This window comes from Falco naumanni, chromosome 9, assembly GCF_017639655.2.
Source record: "Falco naumanni isolate bFalNau1 chromosome 9, bFalNau1.pat, whole genome shotgun sequence".
Lineage (NCBI taxonomy): Eukaryota > Metazoa > Chordata > Aves > Falconiformes > Falconidae > Falco > Falco naumanni.
Genome location: NC_054062.1, coordinates 14280126 through 14307300, shown reverse-complemented (window position 1 = coordinate 14307300; position 27175 = coordinate 14280126). Strand labels below are relative to the sequence as shown.

Below are 27175 nucleotides of genomic sequence, written 5' to 3'. Positions count from 1 at the left end.
CGGTGAGGGGAGCAGCAGGCACCTCCTGTTCCTTCTGCTCCTATCCATCAGCAGCTCGTTTTCCTGTTCAGAGATGTCAGTGAAAAGGAAAACTTTTCTTCTTGTCAAAAGCACTTTTTCTTTTTTATTATTTTTCATGGAAAGTCTATTCATCCATGATATTCTCTCCCCTGTGGAAGAAGAGATAGGAAGGAGCTCTCAAGCATCGACTCTGAACCACACGTTCTTGTGTGTGAGCTGAACGCAGTTCTCCTCTGTGAACGGGATGCCTGAAGCTGAGCCCATCCTCACTCGCATCCTTTCTCATAATACAGCAGGCTGCTCTTGCTGGCCAGACCAGAAGAGTGAAGCCTGCAGCTCTTCAGGTCCAGATCGCTCACCCTCCCTCTCGCCCGTTGCACACAGGGGTTTCTTTCACCTGCTGGCAGCTGTGGCGGGAGCGTAACGCGTGTGAGCTGCTCGCCATGGGCCGTTAGCAGAGCAGAGGGGCCGAGGGCAAGGAATGAAGCTTACAGATACCGGTGAGGGAGCTGCGCGAAGTGAGAAGTATCGGTCTCCCTGGCTGAGATGATCCCCTTAGTACAAATATCTAGTGAGGGTGGGTTCTGCTAGCCACCAGCATAAGCCTGGAGGATCGTTACCTACCACAGACTTCCCTGGCCAGTGTCCCCTGCTGTCCCAAAGTGCAGTTATCCCCATGGCAGGCATTGCATGGCATAATTTATTATGAATTTATAACAGGTGTGATTAATATATTAAATTTTTGGAATCTTTGCATTAACAATGTGAGCTTTCAAGAGTGTATTTTGTATGTCAGTAAAGTAGCTAATTATTTTCAAACGGCTTTTTTGCTTTAAATGAAAGAATGAATTGCTAAGGAGTAGAAAGAGCAGAGAACGGAGAGCTAAGAATTCCTCGTTCATTCCCAGCCATGACTTGGACGAGTCATTTGGGCATCCCTTTAGGAAGCAGTGTAAGCATCAACTTTAGGGTCAAACACACTGGAAGAGACCACAGATATCCCAGTCTGGGAACTCAGTAATGAAAGGCTCTAAATCAAGAGGACCGTTCTGAGAATCAAAGCCTTAACCAAGCTGTGTCTGTGCACAGATCATTGAATCCATGCCTCGGTGGTGCCTGATGAGACTCAGCAAGCACCGACAACTCAATCCTTTCCTATATCCCTTCAAAATGCTGCATTATTATTGTTTCAAAATGTACTTCATGCTAATGGTAACAAAGTTAGTCATCAAGTTGTTTCTGAGTCTTTACCGTTTTTCAAATAGTCTCCTGTCCAGCTTTTTTCATTCTCTGATGCTAAGAAAAAAAAACCACAACCAAACATAAAAATGTTCTTTGCAAACGTATCAGTCACTGCATCATGAGATTTGTATTATTCCATGAGGCCGCTGTGTGGAGAAGGGACTGTGGGCTGTCACTTTGGCAGAGTATTTGAAAACAGATTCTCTCCAGCAGCTGCTGCTGTTCTGTCTACTGTGTATTTCTTGCCTGTCAGAAATGCAGCACCAGAGCACTTGCTGTTTATGTCTCACCCATTTGTTCTGTATTTCTTTTTGTTTTGTTTCTTCCTTTACCACAGAACAGCAAAAAAGGCTTAGTAGCCTGGCAGGTATGATGTGAAAGGTCTGCTACCCCCCAACTGCTGCCTCTGCTGGAGCAAAGCCGCTGCTTTGTTGGCTTCTGGAGCACCTTTAGCAAACACACTTCCCAGGAACTGCAAACAAATTAGTATAAATATTCATCCTGGCTTAGTCCAGGTCACTGAATGTTTGATTTCAGTATTTTCTCCTAATGCTACCTGTGGCCTCATGTTAATATGCCAAAACCCGAATTACTGGTCTGTTCCTCCTAACTCATAGGATTTACATACAGTTTGGTTGTTCTAGTTGACTTTGGGGCTGCCTTTGGAGCCTTTAGGTTTATTCCCTTCGGGCATATTCTCACATTCCTCTGCACAACCGTTACAGTTAGTCTTGCTTGTAGTGAGGGGAGAGGAAAAGAAATAAAAATCAGTATTTACATGACTCCAAGAACAGAACTATTTGTGCCAGATGTGAGGAACTGAATGATAAAATTGTAGTGTGCAAGTATGCACGTGTGCTGCCACCTTGCTCTTGCCATGGGTGTGGGAGTCTCTCCTTGAAAGAAGAGCAAGTTGTTTTCCTGGTCATCTTTCCCCCCCTGCACCCCAAGCAGAAGTAGCTCACTCTGCGGGGGGTGTTACAGGAACAGCGCATGCACACTGCTTACCTGTTATTCTTTGTTTATGGCCTTGGTGGGGTAAACAGAGAGGTGGGGAGAGAAGAGAGTCACAGAGAGTGCCTAAACCCTTGAAATATCACAATATTAATAAATAGTGTAATATATAAATATACACGCTTTTTATGTCGTCTTGGTCACAGCAGTAACCCTGTCTTGCTGTGCAACGTGTGTGTTGCTGCTGCACTTGCAAAAGGATGGCTTGGGTGCCATGGAGGGAGCTGGCTGGGGCAGTCTGCTTATTTGGGTGGGCAGGCACCAGATTTGGTGCTCTGATTTTTAAATACCTCAAAGGCCAGTACATAACTCCATAAACTCTTGAAATCCTTGGAGCTGCAGGGCAAATAAGTCAGTGTGACGTTTAGCTGTTATCTACAGCTGCCTGACAGGGGCTGTAGGTGGTGGTGGTGGGTGTCTTCTCCCAAGGAACAAGGGCCAGGACAAGAGGGAAAGGCCTCAAGCTGCGCCAGGGCAGGTTTAGGTTGGGTATTGGGGAAAATGTCCCCACGGAAAGGGGTGGCTGAGCGTGGACCAGGCTGCCCAGGGAGGGGGTGCAGTCACCGGCCCTGGGGGTGTTTAAAACACATGTGGATGCGGTGCTGGGGGACACAAGTTAGTGGTGGCCTTGGCAGTGCTGGGGTAACAGTTGGACCTGACGATCTTACAGGTCTCTTCCAACCTAAATGATTGATTCTGTTCTCCAAGTTGCAGGGTGCTGTCGGAAATCTGTGGTGAGAAATGCCTGCAGCAGTTCTGCCCGCTGTGAGACACCCCCACAGCAGGGGTCTGTGTGCACTGTCACTGAGCACCACACCGGGCCAGGCGGTTCAGCTCCTCCTGGCTGGGTCCCACGGACCTCAGAGGACTCACCTGGCAGGGAGCATGGGGGGCTTGCCCCGGTACAGCTCAGGCTGTCAGACAGGCCTTTCCCATCCCCAGCACTGTCAGTCCAGCACCTTCAACCAGTTCTAAGTGCACTCTGAAAAATATTTTGGAAACTCCTTCAAAATACATTTAGCTGACTGGCAGATTTTCCCCCTGGCTATGCCACACTAGATAGCTCCCAAGCTTTCAAGTTATTATAAGGTGTGAATTCACGGTTAAGAGGTGACTGGCACAGGACAGAAAGTGGGTTTTATTTTTTGCTACATCATCAAAATAAAGATTTTACTTAGATCATGGCTGTGGCACTGGGAAATTAGATTGTGATATGTTTACCCTTTGTTTATGTCTGTTTTGGGTATTTTGAGTGTTATCCATCATAGTTTCAGATGGGGTCTACCTGGCGAGCAGCCAACCACTTTCACAGTGCAGGGAGCTAGAGAATCAAAGAGAAATAATATGTGCCCTGTCACAGAAGGACTTTGTGACCTTCTGTGGCATTGGATTCTTTAGCCTGCAAAAAATAATGACTTTTCTAGACCAGAAGCTCAGGAGTTGCAACATTAGCAATGACAATGATAAATAATGGAGGAAAGCTGTGACCTTTTGTAAAGTTTGCATCCTCTTCGCATCCAAAACCCCCACTTCCTTTTGCTCTTCAAGGTCATGGAAGAATGCTCTAGTTTCAGTTGCTCTTTCCGTGCTCTGTTCCTGGAGGCTTAGTGAGGAGTTTAGGAACAGAAATGGACCAAATACTTCCTATGAAACGGAGAGCCCTGTATGCCAGGGACACGAAAGGACCAAAAGACAGTGCACACACATCCACATGGAGCAGAAGTAGGATGCAAATGCTAAACAAGGATTTGATAGGTGGTTTGCCCCATTTTGAACATTTATGAACACGATTTCATTTTTTTTCTTAGAGGAGGAAGACTTAAAGTTTGATGGTAATTTCAAACCAACCACTCAAATGCAAATCATTCATGTACTGAGTTTTGCAGGGCAGAATTGTGTTTGCTCAAGGTACCAACAGACCGATGGTTTGTTACGCATGAGCCTTTCCTCTGCTAACTGCCCCTCTTGGTTCTCTGCACATTTAATCGCTTTGGGCAGTATGGTGATGTGCATGTGAATAAACATCTCTCTCTCTCTCTCTCTTTTTTCAGTGCATGCAGTGACATAAAAAGGATAGGACTTGGCAAAGTCTTGATGAGGCAGACTGTAAAATCACAGATGTTTCCTCTCCAGAAAATCCAGACCGAGAAAGTCCTCAGCAGAGCCTAAGGGTTGCTGCGCTGCAGCTCTCCAGAGCATGGTAGAGCTTCAGAGCAACACGAGCTCCCTCGACTCCTTGGCTGCTGATGGTGCCTGCTGCTACGTGTGGGTGTCAGTCATGCAGCATCAAGGAATTCTAGGCAGAAGCAAGGCAGTCTGGAGCAATTACTTGTTTTTAATTGCTTCATGCAGACTCATGTGCAAGAGGAGACATACGTATGCTTAAACATCAGTGGAATTTGTTGTTTACAAACTCTGGATAGGGCACAGAGATGAATCGGAAGCATCATATACTGACTGTAATGAGTGGCATCGTCAGGCATGTGAGCGTAGGCTGTTAAAAAGTGATGCCCCATAGGATGCTCCGTTAGGTTGAAATTTTTAGCAGAAAAAGGTGTCTAGGAGACCATATCATTTATGCTTTTTGATGAAGAATGAAATTGCAGAGTCACGAATTAGTCAAAAAGACACAGAAACCGAACCCCCAAACAGTCCTTGAAATGATATTTTCCATTGTCTTATATGATAGCCGAGACTGTCCTGATGTGTGTGAAGGTAGCTCCCTGAGAGCTGCCAGCCTGCTTTGGCTGGCATCAAACAACCTCTCGGTAGATTCCCTTCAGTCCAGGTGCTAACCGCAGCTAGCAGTGACACAGTCTGTCTCATCAACTACTTGCTGGGAGTTTTGCCTTAAAAGAGCGGAATAGGGCGATGTGGTGAAATGCTGGGATGGGATGAGAATCCCCCATTGTCATTTCCAGATTCAGCACCAGACAGAGTAGTTTCTGATAAAGTTGATTCAGCGCTCATACGGGACAAGCCGGTTCAGGAGGCAGTGCCAAGTGAGAGGAAGGCAATGGAGGAGAAGAGAAGCATCGTCAGGAGCCCTCAGCACATGGCTGATACCTCCGTCGATGACATTGGCATTCCGCTGAGGGTAAGACAACACTGAGCGTGTGGTCAATGCACAAATCCTGAGCCAGATGCTGCCTACCTTAATGCTCAGGGAATTCACTAAAGCTCCAGAGATGGCAGAGGTTTAAGGAAAGCTAGAATTCCAATGTATTTTATATATTATTTATATATATATATGTATAAATATAACATGTTGAAATCCAATGTATTTTGTTATTAATGTTTCCATTTGCTATCAACAACCTGTTTCAGCTGCCTCAGGGGGAAAAAATTAAAAATTTATATATATCTTCATCGTATTTGAGAATATTGTTTTCTACTCCTCTGTTTCATTCACAGCTAGCAGCTAAGGGAGAGTTTTGTCTCATTTTAGCCACCTCAAAGGCAGATATCTCTTTTATACAACATGTTTAAGTTCATTCCGTGTTGAGGGAGGGTAAATCATAATAAAAAGCATTATTAACTTGTTCTTACAACTAGTGTCTGGAGTGACTTGAATGCTAAATGTTTCTTAACTGTCCATTGAATACTTAGGAAATCAGGATGTATGACTGAAATAGACAAGGTGTCTACTTTTAGATGTCAAATCAGATTAATACACAAAACCTTCCATACAATCTACAGTCCTGCACAGGTTGCAACCTGCCCCTCAAAGCTTGCACATTAGTAATAACTAGAGTGAAACCTGTAGTTTCATTATGCATGAGATTATATATCTGAGCAAAATCACTCATATTTCAAAGTATTCATTTCATATAGCCCTCACATAGCAGAGTGTAAACCTTTTTCATTACTAGAAGATTCACAAGAACTTTGAAAGGCTGATGGAATTAACAATTGTGATTATTTATGTGTATATTTATTTTTCCAATAGAATACAGACAGATCGAAGGACTGGTACAAGACGATGTTCAAACAGATTCACAAGCTAAATAGAGGTACTGTAAGACAAATGTTTTTTATTTACTTTAAAAGACCACTTTAATGATATTTTTATTTCATTCATGTGAAGAATTGTACTAGATGTTAATAAGTGGTTTATGTTAACTAGTATTTACTCTGCACCACAGAACTCCACCAATCTATTTGAAATCTCTGACGTCAAAGGTGAGAGAACAGTGAAGTCCAAAGAAGGGCCTGGGTTGTTCTGGAAGGTGAACTGCAGTGCCCTCATGAAATCAGGAGTACTATTTAAGATCAGAAAGCTGCTAATAATTCCATTCTTAGAGAAAACAGATCCCTGAACTCCAGTTTCAGCAGCTAAGCCCCCCTGCCCCGTTAAAGGGCAGCAGGTTATCACTGAAACTGCTCCATGCACAAGGCTTTTTATGCTCTGAAACATAACAAAGCTTGATTTAAAGCTTGCCAAGACTAGTGGAGAGGTTCCCATTGATTTTTGGGTTCAGAATCTGAACTCTGCTTTTTCAAAACCTCAGATTTTCTCCTTTCAAAACCTGAAATTGTGATGAGCACTTGAAAACGTAGTGGTGCACCCAGGGGATCTCCTGCTTCAGGGCACTTCTGTGCCTGGCTGCTGATACGCTCACGTTCCTTCTTCTGGGAGAGAAATGTCTGCAGTAGCATTCACAAACTGAACCCTCTAAAGAGCCTGATGTGCAGGCAGATGCGATTCAGAACTGCGCTTAATAATAAAACACAGAGCATGCACAGCTGGAGCTGTCTTTGCCGCTGCAGGTGCTGTCGTGATGAGCTTTATGTGCACATAGATGCTGTCTTGTGTTGGATGGGATGAGAAGGAGTTGAGCTGTTTCCTAATCCCAGTGCTCGTAACAGAGGTTCTTCAGCTCAGCCAGAGCGAGTGCTTCAGAAGGAGGAGAATTAGTTTGGTCCCCTGGGCTTGCAGGCTGTCCCGCAGACACACCAGGCAGCAACGAGCAGAGGCACCAACCTTGTGTCGTGCTAGAACATCAGCAGAAGGGCTGTTCTACAGTCAGCTTGTATGGATTCTTGTCTCGCCCTCCTTCCCCTTTAAATCTGTCCTCTCTGATCTTTTTTGCCAATCATGTTCCTCTCCTTAGACACTCCTGAAGAAAACCCTTATTGCCCTACCTACATATTTCCTGAACTTCCTGAAATCCAGCAAAAAACTGAAGGTACCAGAAGTTTAGTCAGAGTATCTGTTGTCTTGTGCTTTGAGTTAACTGTACTATAGCACCCTAATAGTAACTAGATCCAGGTTCTAGATTTCCTTACCCATATGTTACACTGGCTGGAAATTCAGTTATGCCCAGTTTATCTTCTTGTGTGATGCATAAAATAACTAAATATTTGCTAATCCATTAATCTTTTTTAAAAGTATGATGCCATTTACTGTAGTATCATTAAAGTAGGCGATAAAATCATATGGTGATAGGAAATTGGGGGATGAAGCAGAACCTCCACTTCACTGTGGATAGTCTCAAAATCCACTGCTTTTCTCTGCTGCAGAAGACAATCCTTATTCTCCTACATACCAGTTTCCTGCGTCTACTCCTAGTCCTATATCTGAAGGTAATAATAAAGGACCGTATATATTTTTCTGCACAAATGCTGCCTTACCCATTTATTTTCTTCCTGGAGTTTTTTCTAGTTGCTGAGCATTTTGCTGCCTCATAATGATTTGCTGCACTCTAAGCATTGCCTGGACTGTATGATGCCTTTTTGGCTTTGCGGTGCTCCTCTGGCTTTGTAACTAGTATTTAACTAACGCTACGGACTTGGGGTTTGCTTGGTTTTATGCGCTTATCAGTTGTATTTAGCCATGCGCGTGCAGTGATTATTTAACATGCCTAGAATGCTGACTTACGCATAAAGATGTGATTTAACTGAGATTTCTTCCACCCCCCTTTCAGATCAATTAGTTTCTTTAATTATTTACTTCTGGTTTTGGCTATTAACACAGTATTGGGGCCAGACCCAAAATGCCACTAAAGTCTGTTGGTAAAAAGGATGCCTGCTTCAGTGGGTTTTGGATCAGTCCCTCAAATGTAATCTTTTAAAATAAATATAACTCAGTAACAAAGGTTCAGGGCTGGCCTTAGGTGCACTTGGCATATCTAGGCAAGGACAGAGTTTGACAGGCTCATCAGCACATCTGACAACTTAAAATAACATTGTCTTCACATTATCCTCTTCGTGTACTCGGCAGATTCCTTTGAACTTCCATGTACAAACCAGAATCCTTTACAGTCGTGTTTCAGGAATGGTGAAATAGCAGCTATTGCAGTGATAATCGTGTAACTGTGTGCATATGCATGAAAACACCGATACACGAGAAACATGGAATCCACTGTGCACATCGGACATACAGACGTTTCCTGACTGGGAATTTGTTGGTGGTGACAGCCTTGTTGACTTGGTGCTTTGGTGTCACTTTAGATCCTGCAATTTAGGAACTTGCCTACTTAGCCAGTGCCTCAAGCCAACCCTGGTGAGACTATTAATTAACCATTTCATTCAGTGTTTACATTGAATGCCTGGTGGGTAGTGTGTAAGAAGAAAGCATACAATATGGGTTCTAGCTGAGGTGCTCAGAACCCACTAGGAGATGCAAGGTGCATTTCACTGTTAAAATGCATGTGGGCTAGTGCCATACGGGTGTCTGAGAGATTGGCTCATTTCTTGGAGAAACCTGTAGGTGAAGGGTCTTGTCTTACAAATCATAATGCAGAGTAAATTGTTTTCTACTGGCAGAATGGTATGTGGGTATCGATGGAAGAGAAACAAAGAGTCTCAGTAATTATAAGTGATTGATAAAGGAGTTTTACAGAGATTCAATTTTCTTGTTTGTAATGAAGTTTGAAAATCCATTTTCCTCTTGTCTGAACTAACATTGTTTGCAAAACCAATGACAATAACAGATTTAAGAGTCTGTTTTCCCGTAAATGTCCCCTATGCACTTAGAAACATGTATATGAAAGTAATTTGCTGGTTTAGGTAGTTGAAATGTTATAGGACCAAAGACTCTTTTTATCCTCAATATGTTGGGAAATGTTTCTCTAATATTTACTTGGATTCCTTCCTTGATAAGGAATCCAGAATATTTGGTGATGTAGGTGGGTTGGAGTGCATGTTTCACATTTAGAAAACACTTCAAGGTTTTATACTCAATGGTAAAATGTTTATCCCAAGGTGGGCTGAAGCTTAATTTCATACAACCAGTGTCAGACTTTTTACTTTGGATTGATGCATAGGATCTCCGAGAAGCATCAAGATTTGGGCTTCCCTTTAAAATACCTTTAGAGTCTCTAGAAACGCAGAGAATATGGCCAACCCATGAAAAAAACCCTGCAGATCCTCTAGGAACTACAGAGGAACAGCCTCTTCTCACTACAGGAATCAGATTTTGAAATCAGAGACTGGAGATACCCTGCTCCGTTAAGGGGGGTCTCCCAGGCAGAATGCAGCTGTGAGCACCAGGAGGTCTGGTTTGAATGCTCATCTCTGATTTACTCATTAATCTTTATCAAGTCCTTCCAGATTTCTGTGTTTCCACATTCCGTGCTGTAAAAAGGGCAGAAATGTAGATGCTTTTCTTCCTAAGATACTTGAAGAGACAACACATGCCTGTTCTCCATATGAGTGTAGCTATTAGAATATTAGCAATTGGAAAATAGCACTTACCTGAAGTGGATTTTTTTATTGTATGTTTTTCCTATCTGAATGATGAGCTATAATGAATATTGATCTTTCTCTTGAAGTAAGTGAATAATTTTTTTCATCAATGACCAGCACTAAATAAGACTGAGAGAGGTGAATGGCCATGAAGATAATTTTAGACACTTGTTCATTTGTGTTTGTAGGGACCAAGAGTTTTACGATTTACCAAGTATTTTGCTATCTGAATAAACCAAACTTTTATAGAGGAATGCCTGTCAATTTGCCAACAATTCAGTGTAATAACAGTAAATAAATAGATACTTATTTTCTGTCATTTAGGTTTGAAGTATGGGAATTGGCCTGAAATTGACTGTTGCTATTTTTTTAACCTGAAGGCTATGATAAGCGCACCCGAGTCAGTAACCAGCTTTTTGGGACTGAAACCTTCTCATTCATTCACCAAGAAGAACTCGGCAGAGAGGCTAAAAGTTAAAACTGGTTGAGCCTTCCTGGAAGGCTTGATCAAGGCTTGAGAGCCATTTCAAGTCAGCTGTGTTAGTCAGCCGCTTTTATCCAGCAGATGAGGTTGACTCTATCAGCTGATTGATGTCCTCCTTGAGAGAAGATCTGGAAATTGTTTTGATCTGTGGATCGGCATCACTAAATTGACATAATGTTTTTTTTAGTATGTACTTTTTTTATCTGGCTTATTCCAGCCTCATCTGTTTTGTTTTTCTGTCTTTTTATCTCTGTCACTTCTAGTGGTTTCTTCATGGAGGTGCCAGTAACACCTTTGCTGGCAGTTCTCTTTGCAGTCACTGCATTGTACTTTCCTGCCTTTTGCCTTGGAAGTCCTGTAGATGTCCCAGATTCACATCCCTACAAGTGTGAACCCTGCTCAGCAGTGAAAGGTGATGGGCCTGTGGGTCCCCTTCACAGGTCTGATCCCAACTCCCCCTGCTACTGCCTGCAATTCACTGAGGATTCATTCCAAAGCCGGCTGAAGGTGGTGGAAAGATACCGCTAGGTTTTGATCAGGTCAAAGTCTCTCCGGCCATCACCTGTAGAGCTGGGGGGTGGTAATGCTGCCACCCTCCCACCTTCTTTGGGGGCACATCTGCCTTGAGCACTACAGTACCACATCCTCTGCAGTGCCATGCTTTCACTATCAAAGGGAGGAGGTTGTTCAACCGGGGTCCAGACTGCACCACTTGGTTATGCTGGTGTCAGTGCCAGCTCTCTTAGAGCTTCCTGAATATCCTTCTTGCATTCTATGGACATATCTTTCCTATTTAAAAAGTAAGCTCTTCAGAACAAGGACAGCCTCTTGGTGCAAGTAGACATGTGTGTCCAATGCCAGGCATGTTATCTGCGCTGGAAAATCTGAGTCAGTGAACGTACTTCAGCTTCGCGTGCAAGTTAATACAGTGGATATGTCCCAGTGATTATCGTGTGTGACTGGGATCAGGACTTTGCAGCTCTATTACTGTGCCTAGCACCTAATGAGCTGTTTTAGGCATGTACTGCAGCTTTTAGATCCTCTGTTTATCCTTCAGCTTTTGACAAAGTGGATCTAATAACTCTCGCTGTAGAGAAGTTTTGTGATAAAAAGTGATTGTTTTCTAAAATGCTTTGAGAGCCTGGAGAAAGGTATTACTGTGAGGAGTACATTAATATTTATATCTAATCTAGGAATTCTATGTAAATGTAATTTAAACCTCATGGAATTTTCTTTTTTAGGTTCCTCTCCCTGTGGTAAGTATTGGGCACATCACTCAAATTATGGCCAGTGTGTTAGTAGAAGAAATGAGAAGGGTCTCTGATGTGGCTTCTTTGAGGCTTTTTCAGCTCACTTGCAAAATGCTTTTGTCTTTCAGATGAAGATTCTGATTCATACTCTCCTCGTTATTCCTATTCTGAGGACAGTAAGTAATTCACATTTCTTGTGTCATCTGTCAAACAGAAAGGGCATGTAAAGCGTGTATTTATTTGCCTCCTTTCCAGTTCACCAATATACCTATATTTGACTCACCCTGCAGGCAGAACCCAGCTTTCAGTTCCCCGTTCCAAGAGTGAGACGGATAGCATTGATTCGGAGAAGGTTGTGAAGAGGTCTGCCACCTTGCCACTGCCAAACCGTACTTCATCACTGAAATCCAGCCCAGAAAGGTGACCTGAACCAAGATGTATTTGGATCAGTAGTGGAAGAATCTCTGAAAGCTGTGAATGGGGAGGGGACAAAGGTGGAAGCTTTAGATCCAGAATGCCACTTAAACATTTTGGGAGAAGTGCAGGTGTAGTTTTGACTCTGGCTCTTTTACTCGGCAGTAGTGAACTCCTTTGTTCATAGAATCATTTAGGTTGGAAAAGACCTTTGAGATCATCACGTCCAACTGTTAATCCAGCACTGCCAAGGCCACCACCAAACCGTGCTTATCATCACCCAGTCTCCCATTTTGTGTCTTTTTTCACCGGGCATCCCACAGTGTGTTGCCTGGTGTTCTGCCTGGGTGAGGAATGTTCCCCTGGGTGCCATGCCTCTTCAGTGCCTACCACAGAGACACAGTGGAAACTCTTGGCTCAGTGTGACACTGTCAAAGCACTTCAGAACACAAGCAAATAGCAGTAATTTTGGAAAAGCAAAATGTGGATTTATATTGTGCCTTGGTAAAAGTTTTATTGCTTTTTCCATCTTGGAGGAGTCCCACCCGCGGGAACTTTATTGGAAGTGGGTTCTACTTAGTGTTGTCAGTTCTAATCTTTCAAGATGACTTCCCTCCTGGTTTCTTGCTGTGTTTATTGCCACGTATTTTAACCCCTCTGTACCAGTAATGAAAGCGTTTACCAAATGAAGTGAAAGCAGAGAAAGCGATGAGTATTTTATGTCTTGCTGAATTCTCCCAGCTCTTAAACTGCTCCTTCTTTCCTCACGAACTTTCACATGCTCTTAATGTTTTTCACTTGCTGCCTGAACTGAGAAATACCATAATTTGAGATTTCTAATTCAGCGAGCATCTCAGGCCACTGCATCAGGTGACAAAGGCTGCGGGTAGAACACATTTTCCTTACGCAGGAATTGAAGGCATAGTACATTGGCCCTCTGAGAAAACTTGCAACTAAAAGGATTACAATAATCAATGCTTCCTATTATCTAGTGACAAAACAGTGTTTCACCAGGGAGAAGTTTCCTGGGTCTGGAATCTTAAGCAGTCAAGTTTATTCTAGACAGAAAAGATCACCCTTGTTGAAATTTGTAGCGTTTGTAGGCCAGTCATTTTGGCTGTTATCTTGCCTTTAAAAAAAAAATAAAAATAAATTAATTGTTTCTCCTAAGCCAGTGGAGAGAGTTTGGGCAACTCAGTGAGTTGTTCCTGCCTCAAGCCAGGTCAGTAGGGTAAGTGGGAGGAAGCCTGGAGCAGCAGTCCTTGGTTAGGTGCCTCGCTTTTGTTTGGTGAACGCTAGGTGAGATGAATCCACATACAACGTTGCCCGTCAAAGGGAACATAGCAAGAGCAGGACCAGAATTAGTTTACCGGCTTAAATGGATGATTTATGGGCTTTTCTCAGGGCATTGGTATTCTGCATGAGGTGTTTGAGTGTATTACTTTTCAGATTAGCTGGATGTCATAGGATATGGACCCTGAATGTTTTGTGACTACTGTTGTCTGAACTGTGCCAGTGTGGACACAGCACAAAATTATAGTGGTTTGGGTGGTCAATGGGCTGCTTTTAGCCATCTGTAGATATACCAGCCTGAGCAAATTCATTCATGTCTCTAGAAAAGACCCCTTCTTGGACCCCCGAGTGCCCCCAGAACCCAGAGCAGTACTAATTGGGTAATCAGTGATGGGGCTGAGATAAAGAAGTTTAGTAAAAGCAATCTAGTCTGAGTTCTGCTTGAAGTTTGGACGTTTTCATGTTTGTGAGCTTAGTTGAAGCCCATTACTAAGTATTTCCACTGAGGAAAGGTACGGAAATCTGGAATTTTATGGAACGTACTTGGAAGAACCCCCCAGTGTTTTGAGCAGCTGAGCTGTATCAGACTCTGCCTCCTATAGATAAAGAAATACATGCCCAGAGGCCTATCTGAACTGTTCCTCTTGCAGCAGGCTCCCTTCCCAGATTAAAAAAAGTACCCTGATTAAACCACGATTAGCAGGGAAAGGCGCCTGTCAGAAGGAAGTGCTTGTCTCCGCGGAAACGGTAGCGGTTTGGGTTAATTGAACTTTCTTTCCTCAGGACTGACTGGGAGCCTCCAGACAAGAAGGTGGATACCAGAAAGTACCGTGCGGAGCCCAGGAGCATTTATGACTATCAGCCAGGAAAGTCCTCAGTTCTGAACAATGAAAAGATGGTAATGTTTGTTTTATCCTATTTTGTGGCTTTATCCTGTGGTTGTAAAATACTCCCCAAGTGCCTGTCCAGTTCCATTCAGATGGGATTCCCTATGCTTACGTTGCAGTGCTCATGTGATGTATTTCTTGTATATTTTGTTTTGAAAACTTTTTTGCATAACTTCCTAACATTTTTGTTCTCTATAAAGCAAGACCCAGGGGGATTGAGAGGCTTCTTTCCTTTTGGACGTGTTGTTTTCTGTGTTAAGTATGGATCACTAACCCTAGTTTTTAATCTGTGTTTGACACTGTGACCTGTTCAGCAGCTGTTTTCCCAGCTGTACTTTTTCTAGGGCACAGCATTAGTTGATGCAGGATGGTTGAAGGCATTCTGCAACAAGCAGGATGCTTCAGTTTCTATGTTCTTCTGATGCTTTAAACACCAAACACTTTTTCAAGGGCCTGTAATGTGCCCCAGGGAATGCCTCTGAGGTGCATTAGGACGTGGCCATCTCCCCTGGGCTGCTTTCTTGCTGAGCTGGATCTCAGCAGGGGGGAGCAGAACTGAAGGTGAGCTGGCTCCCCAGCTGTGCTGGTGTGTAACCTGGAGTATTAAGTGAATTGTTACTGATTTCAGGTTGAATTAGTAACGCTGTGTGTTGTGACAGCTAGGGGACATGCAAGTCTCATTCCGAAGGCAAGGCAGAGAGGTGGTGCTCATCTCGTCAGCTGGTCCTGCGTAAATCACCACAGCTCACTTAAGGTGTCCTTTAGTGGTACAAGTGTGACACTCCAAGTATGAGAAAATACTGAATGAGGTTACTAGTGAATCACCAGATGGTACGTAAAGACAGAATTGTTCTATGTAGGCATTAATTTGAAGGATTCAATTAGAAGCACTAACTGCATGTCAGATTCCAAATGTAAACTGGACTTTGTGCCTTAACAGCTCAGGCATTGATCCATGCATAGAACATAGAACAGGTAAAGGAACGCTCCTGAAAAACCTGCCAAGGATTTTATGCAAGAGCGAACAGCAATTGAAATCGATAGAAATGTAAGAATCGAGTCTGATCTGGGACCTGATGTTTCTCCTTAGTATTTTGGTGGCTTTTCTTTTTTCCTTCCAAGTGCAATCAAGGTCCATCACTTTTTGAAGATCCTGCAACCAACTTCTTTTCACACCCTTGTCCCTTCATTGACTTTAAGGAAGTTGCTGCTGACAGCAGTGTGATCCTAGTGCCTATAGAAATGGGTGGTAGATGACTCTCCATCGCTACGACTGGCCGTTGGCTCAACCCGTTAGAGAAGTGCCACTGAGGAGCAGTTTGGACACGGTAGGACAACCCCATTCCTGCAGTCCATCCTGGAGCAAGATTTCTGTTAACTGAAGTGGCAATTTTGTCTTGCTGTAAACAACCAAGATTAAGCCTTGTGGCAAAAGGCCTGCTTCACCTGTGTACTTAAGCCTCTGCGAAGGGTCCATCATCACCAGTGGCACTGTTCACGTGTTCAGACTTCATCAGGTACTTCATTGAGCTGTTGACTCAAAGTCTAAAAGCCACAAGCAGGACCATCATTGGCGTAATTGAGAAATATTGTACAGAGCTCATCAAAGGCAAGAAGACTGCAATAGCTGTGTTACTTCCAATGTTATTTTTTGAGCTTTAGTTTCAAGCTGTACATTACAGAAGAAAGAAGGTCTTGAAATAGTGGCTTCATGATCTCTATCAGCCTCATTAAATACGGTGGTTAGCAATGAGATCTTTCAAGGAGGCTGCCAGAGATTTGTGGATATCTCCTGGTAATCACGCCCAGAGCTGTGACTGTCAGAATCCCGATCCAAAAACGTTCCAGAACAATGAAGAGCCTCCCGCTGACACCAGTGGACTTTTTTGTTAATGTAAAGGCAGTTATATAACAAGATGAGTACTATTACTTGGAGTACAGCAAAGAAAAAACCAGAGGCATTGCTTCTATTCTGCCTTTAAGAAATAGCCAAACGTTTCTCCAGGCCATCGGAAATCAAACGCAATGTAACCATTTATCTTTCAGATTGAAGCGTTGCCCCTCTTTCAGCATCAGCCCTGAGCTCTTGTCCCAGAGCTTTTTGTGTGATGTGTAATGGCTGTGGCAGAGTCTGGGACAACTAGCAAAGCCCAGCGCCATTGGAAACTCCCCCCACCTCTGTCACCCCCTCACAGGACAATTTTCATCAGGATGCTTTGTTATCCCTCTGTGCGTGTGTGTGGCTCATCACCTGTTGTGATGGAGCGCATGGGATTACACTGGCATGTCAGACATACTGTATTTATATTTTTAATGCACTGGGATCCATCATGTCTAAGACTAGGTACGCTGAAATGCAAGAGTTAGCTGCTCGTCTTTTGGAGTGTGACACCTCATAGCCCTCGGCAGTGGATTTGACTCTTTTCTCTCACCAGTAGTGTTTTTAACTGGCTACAAATATTTCAACAGGTTTTGTTTCATTGAAGCAGATTGTACGAACAAAAGGGAATTTCCTTTTCAACTGTACTGTTTTCTGTCCTGTCTGATTTTTCCTTTGTTGCAGTTTTGTCCGATTCTCTAACATTTATTTGTGAAGAAACAAGTAATATTGTCTCTCTGTCCATCCCTTCAGAGATCTTTCAGGGATGTACTCTCTCTGACTTGTGTCTCCTTTGATTTAGAAAACACCTTTCACTCTGTTTGCAGTGTATAGAACAGGGTTTCTCACATATTCATGTGCTGTTAAAGATGCAGTATTTGTTTCAGATCTCACTGAACCCCTCTTCTTTTAACCAAATGAAGATTAAAATTTTAGTTTTTAAGTACGAGCAGCTTTGGACTTGATGGAAGTTGCTGACAGTAGGACTGCGGGACTGCTTGACTCCCAGCTCTTCCATTGAGTCTCCTTGTGACTCTGGGCAAGCTGCATAATCCCTCTCTGTGTGGGTCTCCTGATCTGTAAAATGCAATTCATTCATATTCATGTTGCTCACAATGATGCCATTAGGCTTAACTGATGTTTGCAAAGCAGTTCGTGGCCTTTGTGAGAGAGGTGCTATAGAAATTCCAAATTATAAAGCTAAATATCTACATTTTAGAATGGAAACCATGGCATCTGCATCTCTAACAGTCCCTTTCCGTGTATTCTTTGCATAATGTTATCCTTCTCTTTCTTCCATTCCCCTATCACCAACTCCTTTAGACTCGGGATATAAGCCCAGAAGAGATAGATTTAAAGAATGAACCTTGGTATAAATTCTTTTCGGAATTGGAGTTTGGGAAACCGGTAAGTTTGATAGTTGCGATGACCAATGAAGTCAACCTGCCTTTTTTTTTATTTTTTTGATGATTGTCACATCTCCCTGCTAGGCCCCGAACCTGGAGCAGATGCCTTAACTGATTTTAAAATGTGATAGTTCATAGCATCATCCTGCTACTGATGTAAAGCAGCTGTTCTGTGACCACTTTAAGTATTTTGAAGCCATTTACAAACATTCCCCACTTTCCAGCCGTATGTATCAACTAAGCAGTATTTTTTTCGCACACCGTAGCTCAAACAGCATTTTGGTTGTCGGTGCTAGAAGTAATGACCTGCTCTCGTTCTGGAAAGCCCTTACAAAAAGCCCTTGTTCTCCCCCTGCCTGACAGGCTCTCGGACAGCTGACAGGTAGCTTTAAGTCAAGAAGAATCTTTTATTCCTGGCCTTGACCCATAAGCTATGCATCAGTAATTTCCAGCTATATCCATAAAGGGATCATGACCCCCTCTCCTGCTCCTTTCCCTGTGCACATAGCTGCCCATTGCCTAAACGGGGTGCATCAGGCTGTGTTGAATTCCTGGCCATTCCCCAAACCCCAAGGACTCTGATAACAGTGGGCTGCCTTTTCATGTGGAGCTGGATTGCTGTGGGGGAGCCGGGGGTGCTGGTGGAAAGCCTTGATCTCCTGCTCTGGAAAATGATGAAGCAAAGCTTGATTATTCAATAGGACAAAGGATATTTTGATAGAGGGAACACATCCGTGATCATGGCTACTGGAAAAAATGTGACTTTAAAGCATTTTGTGGCCTGGTTCTTACTGATTAAACACTATTAACTTCATTATTAAATACTGTTTAATAAGCTACTGGTACTGCACCAGGGGTCAGTGTCAGGCTCTCACGTCTGTTGAAGTAGAGAGATGGCTTCTCCTTTCTCCTGGAGGTCAGTTGTCACTGCCCATGCACACCGGCTCTGGGTGCTGCTGAGGTGTCCCTGCATGTGTGACAAACAGAAACTTAGTACTGGCTTCAAAGGCAACAACACATGGACACCAGAGAGCACTAGATTTTCTTTAAATGTAGTTTCTGTTCTCACAGAAGTGACAGAATTCCTCTGTGCAGGACGTGGCTGCCTGAGGCTGAGAGCCCAGTCTGATCACATCTTACAAACAGTGTAATTTTTGCTGAAAAATAAACATGTACAGTGGCTGGGTGATCCATTCTGTCATAGAAAATTACGGTTTATAGCTATGGAACTTCCATCCTCAGCTGAAGAAGGAGCTTCAGCAGTGTTTGAGATGAGACCGTCTAACTTTTAGGCAGTAGAAGTCAGGTAAATCCCATCTCACTGAGGCTTTTAAGTGATGTCAGTATAAGGATTTAGCCCTTCACAAGCTGTCATGGTTTAAGATTTCCACAAAGTGAGAAGAAACCTGCTTCTCTCTGCTGCCATGTAATTAATGGCCGTATGCTCTTGCAATGAATGAAGGTTTGTCATCTCTGTGGTACTTCGAATTAGTGTAAGTTAATGGAAAATGAAAGAACGAACATTTATGCCCTTGAGTGTCTCTAGAAGTGAGGGTGTACCTGTTCTGTAGAAGCATTGTGCTTGCTACACCAGCAATACATCTCCTCTTCAACGGAGCATCTGTTCTGGTGACCAGCTCCCTGCCTTGCTCAGGGCACTCTTGTTAGGGGCTGCTTTCTTACAGCTTGCCATGAAATGATACCCGTGTCAGCTCGCTGCAGCTCCAAAGGCATGCAGCCGTGCTCCCTGAGCCACCGTGCCAGCCCCTGCACGTGCTATGCAGTACGTCCTGCTTCGGCACCAGCCACTTGAATTGAGGATGCTGTCTCAGACTTGTACAGCTAGCGAAGCGCCCTGTGGGCTTCATTGCCACAGCCAAAGGAGTGTGCTCTCTGTAGCTTTGCTCGCTCCAGCCAGGAGAGGACCAGGTTTTTGTGACCAGCTAGTGGCTGAGCCTCATGCCTAATCAGAGGGTTTCAGCTGACCTGTGGTAGCGCCTGGGATTTTCAAAGATTCTCCGCATGTCCCAGCTGCTTTTTCACCAGTGCTGGAGATAATGCATACTTCTACAGGGTGGTTTCCCCTGGCTCTCTGACTTTATTTGCAGTGATGTGACACGGGCAGGAAACACCTTGGGTAAAAGGGAGTGCGGGGTCCATGTGAGCCTGTGCCTGCAGCTCTCCAGACGTGCCATGGGGATTTAAATTAAAAAATGGCCGGGCTGGGGCTTTCCCAATGGAGGAGAGCACACACACCTCCCCGGCAGCTGGAGCCGCGCTATGCTGGACCAGCATCCCAGGTGCATTTCTGGGCAGCTCCCGGGCAGGCGTGTGCCCTGCAGACAGGTGGGTCACTCTCTGCAGCATGGATGCTTTTCGGCGTGCTGCTGAGGCTGCAGCCCACACGCTCACTCCTTCCTTCCCCCCAGCCATGTGCCTGCCACCCACCCACAGCCTCAACGTTCGGTCAGTCCAGGGCTCGGTTGTCTTCTGCTGTGATTGCAGGGTCACGCACATGGGCACTTTCTCCCAGCCCTTCCTGAGACAGCACTAATAAAAATAAAAAACTGTTGTAAATGGAGAAGCAGGGGCCTGGACAAAGGGGTGAGTGTCCTGCCTTCTCACCTCCTTCCCTCCAGTTCCTCCCTCCAAATGTCAAACCTAAATCTTTGCAACGCTATCTACACCCCCTGCTCCTGCAGCTGCTGATCTGATGGGTCAGAAATGGGTATTTAGTGTTTGCATCCCCATGGTGGCTATCTGAACATAACATGGAACAGATTCAAACTGCAGATCCAGATGTTCTCAAAAGGGATTTGGAGCAAGCCCTAAGTGCTGTAGCTCAGTCTCACCTTTGATAGACGGACACCGGGAGATTCCCGGTCAGTGACCAGAGGGATCCGGTCAAAGGAGTCAGCAGGGCTGCGCAGGATGATGCAAAGCCTGCCAGCCCCAACACTGAGAGAGGTTATTTCTTCTGGGAGACAAAGCAAATATATTCTGATTTCACAAAGCAAGAACAAAGTCTCTTTATCAGTGAGAGGTGTGTTATCTAGTGAAATGAGGATATTGGTGTGGCGTTATTTGGTTAGGAGCGGCAGGACAAAGGTCTTTAACGTTGAATGATCCTCCCTGATATTTACACGTGCATCCAAACAGGAAAATCGGCACCTTCACCTATAGAGTGCATTTTAAAAACTTAGTTCCCAAACTCCTGCATGTCCCGCTCTCTCCACCAAGCCCCACACACAAACAGATCCCCAAACCAGTGAAATAACAAGTAACAACTCTGCGTTCTCGTTGCCCCACAATGCCACCACTGGAAATTCAGCCATTTGTTCACATGGTATGTATTCGTAATCTGTCCAGGGTGGGAAAGTTTCTCCCTTTTCTTTATCAAAGGCCGTTGTTATACCCTTGCCATTTGAAAAGAAGAATGAGCGAAACAAATGCTTTTTATGACTGTGTGGTTTTTTTGTCCCCATTTTGTTTTGGTTTTGTGTTAAGAATGCTTTAACTGCCAGCTGTGGGCTCTCTCTAGAGAGTCCAAAACCCCTTAGAGCACCTTGCAAAAATAAAAATGTCCTCAAAGACTACTGAAACAGCCCCTCCCGGACTGCATGTATGCTCCCGTTTGCCTCCCATGATCTCTTGATGTTTGTGCTATAGCGGATTTATCCCTCTTTCTATCCCTCTTTCTCTGTTGTGGTTTTTTTTTAATTTCTTTTCAGTGTTGATGCAAATCCCCTATTGTATTCCCCCTCTGTTCTAATCCAGTTTCCATATTCTCTGTGATGTCTTTCCTTATCTTCATTTCCTCATTTCCTTCCTCTGCTTTCCATCAGCCTCCAAAAAAGATTTGGGATTATACTCCTGGAGATTGCTCTATCCTTACTAGAGAGGATAGAAAGGTAATTGTGCCTCACGTACGTTGTACTACAGCATCTAGTGCGTATGTATGTGTGTATGTGATTTTCTTTTTCTTTTTTGTTTTTGTAGCATTGCTTGGGTTTTGTGTGCTTGTGAGTGATTTTTTTTAATTGGGCTTGAGCTCTTTAGCCTAACAATTAAGTAGCTATTAAATTGATTTGATAAACAATCCTTAAAGCATAATCAGCCATAATTTAGAGTGATGGTTTTGCTATCTTGACTTGCAATGATAATTATACTAACAGCACATTGCATATTGTTACAGTATCTTTTTCTTTTTTTTTACAGGTGGGTTTTATAACTTTATGGTTTGTAGAATTAGATTCTAGCAGGCCTGCGCATCTCTTAATTTTGAATGTTAAATGCCTAAAACTATTTCCAATGTAATGATTGAAACATGATTAATTACTAGTGAATTTCTGTGTATTGTCCATACCATCTTTGTCTTTTTTTCAATTAAAAAGGCTCGCTTTTTTTTTTTTACAAAATTAACATTCCTTTGGTTTCCCCTAACCCTAAGCATTATTTTCCCATTCTTCTTCTCCTTCTTTAACCAGAGTGATCTAGAAAAAGACCTCTACCTCTACCAGACTGAGTTAGAGGCAGATTTAGAAAAAATGGAGAAGCTTTATAAAGCGCCACATAAAAAGCCACAGAAGGTATTTCCTATTCTTTTCATGCTGCCAATCCCTGTTTCCAAACTCTCTGCTCTAATCTATTCACTGCTGGATGATTATTAAATGAGGTTGGGATAAATAATGGTTCTGACCGTTCTGACTGCATGGCTTGCTGTGTTGCTGTCAGAAATAATAGAACGTGATGCTGAGAATCCGGCTTGAAATCCATTTCAGATACAGTGATTTCCTCTCTCTCCCCTGTTCCCTTTCAGCTGCCCCTGCCCCCGTCCTCCTTTAGGGTTTTGAGTTCAGTGTCTGCAAAAAAAAAAACAAAACACCACCTCTCTATTTTTCACATGAATAGGCAGCAGCAATCAGCTTAAAATTCTTGGTTGGTGTCACGTCATCATCTCGTGCCTTTGAAGCGTGTTGCCATCTAGCCTCCCTTCATACAAGCCCTGCTCTCTGCTAGGAGCTCACGCCTACCCGAGATTTGGATATTCCCAAGAGATTTTACACAATTTTCCTTATGCTGCACCTTGCTGTGGCCTTCTAGGGCAGGTCAGCTGCTGCTGCTGTTTCCAGGGTCTGCAGGACCCGAACCATGAAATGATAGCTCAATTTGGTAATGTGCCATTTTTTCTATTTTTCCCTGTTGATTTTTTTTTAAAACTGCGGCATTTCACCAGGACTTGAAAAAGCTGCTTTTTCAGACCCAAGATTTACTTTTTCTTCCTACATAAGAATCCTCGCATAGATGAGGGGACACCAAACAGAGCATTTTTTTCTGAAATTGCCTTCAATTTTTTAAAATGATGTGCCTAGGTTAGATGGATTTAAAGCAAGCGGATAAGAACTGGCTTTTGCTATTGAACCGGTGCAGCTGGCATTGCTTAAGTAAGGAAACCGAACTGAAATATTGCTTTTCTTGTTAGCGCTTTGATATTTTTTTGAACGCCGAGGAATGTATTGTGCTGCAGAAATGTAATATACCTTTAAAGCAAAGGCGGGCAGTGACCGGTTGGGGGAAAAGCTTGGGGAAATAATTATGAGCATGTGTCTCCTGGTCATGGCCCAGCTGGTTATCTCTTCTTGCTTTTGGCTTTATTCACAATGACTCATTTGCGGACAAAAGAATAGGCGCTACGAAAAGGCATCGGCTGTGCTAAAAACCTGTCACTGCCCTGAAGGAACTTAGGAAAATTGTCGCTTTTCTGCAAAGACTTTGACAGCTTAAATTGCATTTAGACTTAAACCTCAATGTCTTCTAAAGGCTAATATTCAAGCAATAGATGGAAAATTACTTAAGCAAGCCTTTTTCTTTCTCCTCATGTGTGTGTATCAATGACTCCTTTGTTTGGACTTTTGCAGAATACAGCAGGTGTTGCTCCCCTGGAAACTTCCACAGACCATTCTTCCTAGTAAGTTTTTGGATTGCTTTTTGACATCTCTTTTATAATCTGAGGGCATGTAGGACAGGAGTTTGGGTGCTGAAAATGGGGTGTCTTTATGTTTTGGTGATGGAGATAGACAAATACATGTACCGTGAGAAAATACAGGTGCTTTAGATGAGTCCAGGTACAATATCCACTCTATGATCTCAAATTAATTTTGAAGTGATTACATGAGTGATTGCATTGCCTAGATAATAATTGCTGATTGTGATAGGCAGTGACTAGAAAAAACCCTAACAAACAGACCTTTAACTCTGTCTTGATGAAGTTTACAAACTGACTGTAACTTCATGCAAGTAACTTTATTGCGTGGAATAAACAAAGTTTGTTTCTGTTACACACATAATGATAGATCGGCTTCTGTTAGATGTGCCCAGTTGTGTGCACCAGATTGAAAGGATGCTGTTGATGGAAGGCAATTATTTTCCAGCTTCCAGGAAGGGAGCAGCAGTAGCCATAACAATAATTCTCAAAGACCTAATGAGGCACTGATTTTCTGGAGGAATATGTGATAAACAGTATACTCTGCCTAAATGGGTTGTACATGGAGCTGGCTTGTTTTAAAAGAGGAACACGAAAAAACAAAATTTTTTTTGTTTTTTCATCAGAGCAAGATGTTGAGCTGTGCCGAGTTACTTGAGCCATGGAGCCAGCTCCTGCTGCGAACCTGCTGCTCCTTGTAATTGGACTGAGTGCTTAACGTTGTCTGTAGGCACAGTGATCCCCTCTGCGTGAATGGTTTGTTAGGAAAGGCATGTTCTCCTCCAGATGCCCATTAATGTCACGGGTGTTCACCACCCCTGTGCCTTAGGGGTCTCCTGTACTTCTTTTGGCTCTGTTCCCATCTGTGTGTATTCTGCTGGGAATCTCGCACGCTGCTGCGTTTTGTTGGTTGCTCCTGTGACTTTTGTTTTGATAGGGAGAGAGCAATAAAATAAATGGAAATCTCAGAGATTAGCATAAATAGGTGATATCTGCCGAAGACTGGTAAGGTTTCGGCCCAGGGCAGTGCCGTCTGTGCCCTCTCTGACACCAGCGTGCAGGAGTGCCAGCGCTGAGCCAGGGAAGGGGAAGCAGCCTGGGAATGGGGCACAGCAGCGAGGCCCCGGCGTGCTGCACTTTCCTCCCTGCCTGGCCTTTAGAGAGCAGGGAGAAAAGATTCCTGGAGTTTATTGTCTATTTTGCTGCATTGCTTTTCCCTCCCTTTGCCTGATGGTGATCTTGCAGGCTGCTTGGGCCCCAGGCGGGGCTGCCTGCTGGCCCTGCTGAGGGTGCTGCCATAAAGGAGCTTGGCCAAATGCCTCGTCTCTCTCTCCCTCTCTGGTGTATTCCCAAAGGAGGATCATTTTAACCCTTTGGTTTTTAACAGCTAGGCTAAAATGCTTTTACCTCCCAGGTGAGGAACCCCAGGGCAGTCATCATTCCCTGCAGCCACTGGCAGGGCTCCCTTGCAGCCCGGCGGGGAGCAGCACTGGGGCAGCCCTTTTAGCTCTGCGGCTCTTCGAGCATTGCTGAGATTGAAAAAGTGACAGCATTCCCTTTCTCTTCCGTGTTGCTTTTCATGAGCTTTTACTCCAGAAAGTAATTTATGGAACTGTGTATGACCTGGTTTTCCTTGTCCGGAAACTAAACTCTTCTTTGTGATCCAGACATTGTGTAATTCCGCCTCCATAGCCAATCCTGTGACGTGTTTGAAAGCTTTCTCTTTACCCCAGAAGTACAGCATCTCTCCAAAATAAACAGATGCATGTACAAATTTATCTGCAACAAGCAGGCATAACCACAAGCATGTCCATGCTCGCATAGATGTGAATCTCTCCTGAACATCAGGATGTAAACCAGCTTTCAAAATGTTTCCGTGAATTGGAAAATGCCCTATTTTTTTATTTTTTTAAAATTTTCCACCAGTCATGCTTTGGCCCCAGAATAGTTTTGTGTGAGACTCCATTATGTTCTGAAGAGCCTGGCTGAGCACAAGAACTGGGATCAGATGAGTTTTGCTTTTGGGAAAACATTGCCTGCCTGACTGCTCAGTGAGTCTCTTGTACCTGGAAAGGCCATTCGTACCACAGCATTGTCAGCTGGGGTGTTTTTAGACAGAAAACATGAAATCTAGACATGAGATGTGGTGGCATACTTGTGCTTAGATTCATGGCTGAAGAAAGGGATTTGTAATAAACGTCCAGTCTTTAAAAACCTAAGAAATTAAAATTGTACTCATTTTAACAGCATTTTGTTTATATATTTGCACAGTAGACCTGGAGTCTGGGATTTTCCATCCCCTGTAGTGGAAGCCTGAGGCAAGGCTGAGCAGAACTGGGCATGTCTGGGAGTTTCTTTGGCATTTAGAACAGCACTGTTTGTAGCCCTGTGCTCTTGCTTCTCTGCATGGTCCCTCACCGATGGGCTTCAGAAATTTCTCTCTGGAAGTCTTGAACTCCAGTGTTAACTGGGAGGCTGAGCTGGTTGAGGTAACTCCTGAGCAGGTGTGCTTTGTAACCAGGGGACAGCCATGACCAGTGTTTAAGGACAGAGGACTGGGAGCTGGAAGATCCTTGGCTACTTCCAGCTAGCCGATTGCTTTGTGTCTGCAGACAGCCGCCACGCATCGGCTCTGTGACTCTGTTGCCTCACCTGTAAAATACAGGGGTGCCTTCCCGCCACCCGTCTTCTGGGGGACGGAGCTGGGAGGGTTCCCTCAGGCAGAGAATGTTACGGCAGTGCCAAGCCTAGAACATTATCTCAGTGTATTCATAACCTCTTCTCACTCAGCACCAGTGCTGCGTACAGTCTGTTGTGGGTTCACAGGTGTGGTTTTCTCTGACTTTACATGAAGCTCTCGGCAACCAGAAGTGACCCACTGGTGTCCCTCCCGCTTTGTTGTGTTTTCCAGCTCCACGTATTCACCCAGCTATCAGGCAGTGAAGAGGGAGACAGAACCAGCACTGGGGGACCCTGCTGGCTTGGAGAATGAAAGGCAGATTTACAAGAGTGTGCTGGAAGGTGGAGATATCCCGTTCCAGGGGCTGAGTGGTCTCAAGAGACCTTCTAGCTCTGCTTCCACAAAAGGTAGGTGGTCAGGGCACTAACCTCTTCTCCATTCTGTACACAGTGTGAAAAGCCAGGTGATAGGGGGCAAACTGCCGCAGGGTTTAGAGTCCTGTTGAAGCCAGTTGAGGTTTCCTCTGTCCTTCCTCTTTGCCATCCCCAGTTTTTTCCCCCTCCTTTTTTCTCTCAGACCACACTGACCAGTATTTTTCATGACCCCTTTATCTGATCCAGGTTCCTCTTCCCAGCAGGGACCAGCTCCCTCCATCCAGCATCTCAGCCGCACCCCACGCGCTCATGTTCTTCCTCGAGGCTGCTCAGGCTGGCCTTGCCATCCATCCGCTCTCACTGCCTTGCCGTGCTAGAGCCCTCCCCTGCCTTTTCTGCTTTTCCTGCTGTGGTATCTCAGCAGGTCACACCATGTCTGCTGGCCTGGCTACCCTGGCGTAGCTGGTGCTGCGTGCTCCACAGCCCCCTGCCTGCGAGGGGTGTGCAGGGAGTGCACGGGGCACTGCACCCACAACGGGGACCGCTGCCTCTGCTCCCC

At 44.2% G+C, this 27175-nt stretch overlaps 1 protein-coding gene across 44 annotated transcripts in view; it reads left to right on the top strand.

Annotated features, from left to right (window-relative positions):
- The window catches only part of SORBS1 (sorbin and SH3 domain containing 1), a 173116-nt gene that overhangs the window by 120750 nt on the left and 25191 nt on the right, over positions 1-27175 (top strand). For 22 of the 44 annotated variants that reach the window (XM_040607430.1, XM_040607431.1, XM_040607433.1 and 19 more), the window contains 14 exons: positions 1601-1630; positions 5199-5374; positions 6227-6290; positions 7392-7466; positions 7801-7863; positions 11829-11876; positions 11991-12120; positions 14191-14305; positions 17497-17580; positions 20911-20925; positions 21425-21490; positions 22067-22168; positions 23498-23547; positions 26474-26649. In XM_040607430.1, coding sequence (XP_040463364.1) covers positions 1601-1630; positions 5199-5374; positions 6227-6290; positions 7392-7466; positions 7801-7863; positions 11829-11876; positions 11991-12120; positions 14191-14305; positions 17497-17580; positions 20911-20925; positions 21425-21490; positions 22067-22168; positions 23498-23547; positions 26474-26649 — 1194 coding nt within the window. The remainder of the gene's footprint in view (positions 1-1600; positions 1631-5198; positions 5375-6226; positions 6291-7391; positions 7467-7800; positions 7864-11828; positions 11877-11990; positions 12121-14190; positions 14306-17496; positions 17581-20910; positions 20926-21424; positions 21491-22066; positions 22169-23497; positions 23548-26473; positions 26650-27175) is intronic. The other 22 variants (XM_040607428.1, XM_040607456.1, XM_040607460.1 and 19 more) reach the window with 14 other exon arrangements.